Source organism: Cyprinodon variegatus, unplaced genomic scaffold (genome assembly GCF_000732505.1).
Source record: "Cyprinodon variegatus isolate N-32 unplaced genomic scaffold, C_variegatus-1.0 Scaffold424, whole genome shotgun sequence".
Lineage (NCBI taxonomy): Eukaryota > Metazoa > Chordata > Actinopteri > Cyprinodontiformes > Cyprinodontidae > Cyprinodon > Cyprinodon variegatus.
Window position 1 is genome coordinate 264,445 of NW_015150877.1, and position 521 is coordinate 264,965.

A 521-nucleotide genomic window follows, 5' to 3' on the forward strand; every position below is an offset into this window, starting at 1 on the left:
CTCAGCTGCAGCCTCAGCAGGACCAGCTCAGACCTCCGGCTGCAGAGCAGCTGCAGCCGCAGCTCCCGGTCGCCATGGTGACCCAGGATCATCCCGCCGACCTGGAGCCCGGCGTCAACCATCAGACCCAGAATGATATCTCCTGTCAGGACCGGAACCAGGAGGAGCGAGGAGGAGCAGACATGCTAACGCTGATCAGGAAGGTCCAGCTGAGGAGAACCGTCACCAACGACCGCTCCGCCCCCCTGCTGCCCCCCCCACTCAATCACAACTGAGCCGAGCTGAAGGCGGAGAAACGTTTACAGGCTCCAGCAGCTGGAAGCGGGCGTTGGCGGTTCGGTACGGAGGTTCCTGAGGGGAACCGGAGCTCTGCTTCCTGTAGTTTGATCTGCTTCTGTTTTCTGGCGTTTTGCTGTGATTTGAGCTTTAATGGAAAAGTTTCCGTCTTCTTTCTAGACTCATTCCTCACTGGTTGGTGAGGGGTACGTTTGATTCCTATTGCCTGTAGTCCTCCAGGACGG

The 521-nt window shown here is 58.3% G+C and overlaps 1 protein-coding gene across 1 annotated transcript in view; it reads left to right on the forward strand.

The window, feature by feature from the left end:
- Positions 1-275, forward strand: part of LOC107093434 (metastasis suppressor protein 1-like) — a 41,051-nt gene extending 40,776 nt beyond the window's left edge. The window contains exon 12 of the mRNA XM_015388483.1: positions 32-275. Within this exon, the coding sequence (XP_015243969.1) occupies positions 32-275 (244 nt within the window). The remainder of the gene's footprint in view (positions 1-31) is intronic.
- The last annotated feature ends 246 nt before the right edge of the window (positions 276-521 follow it).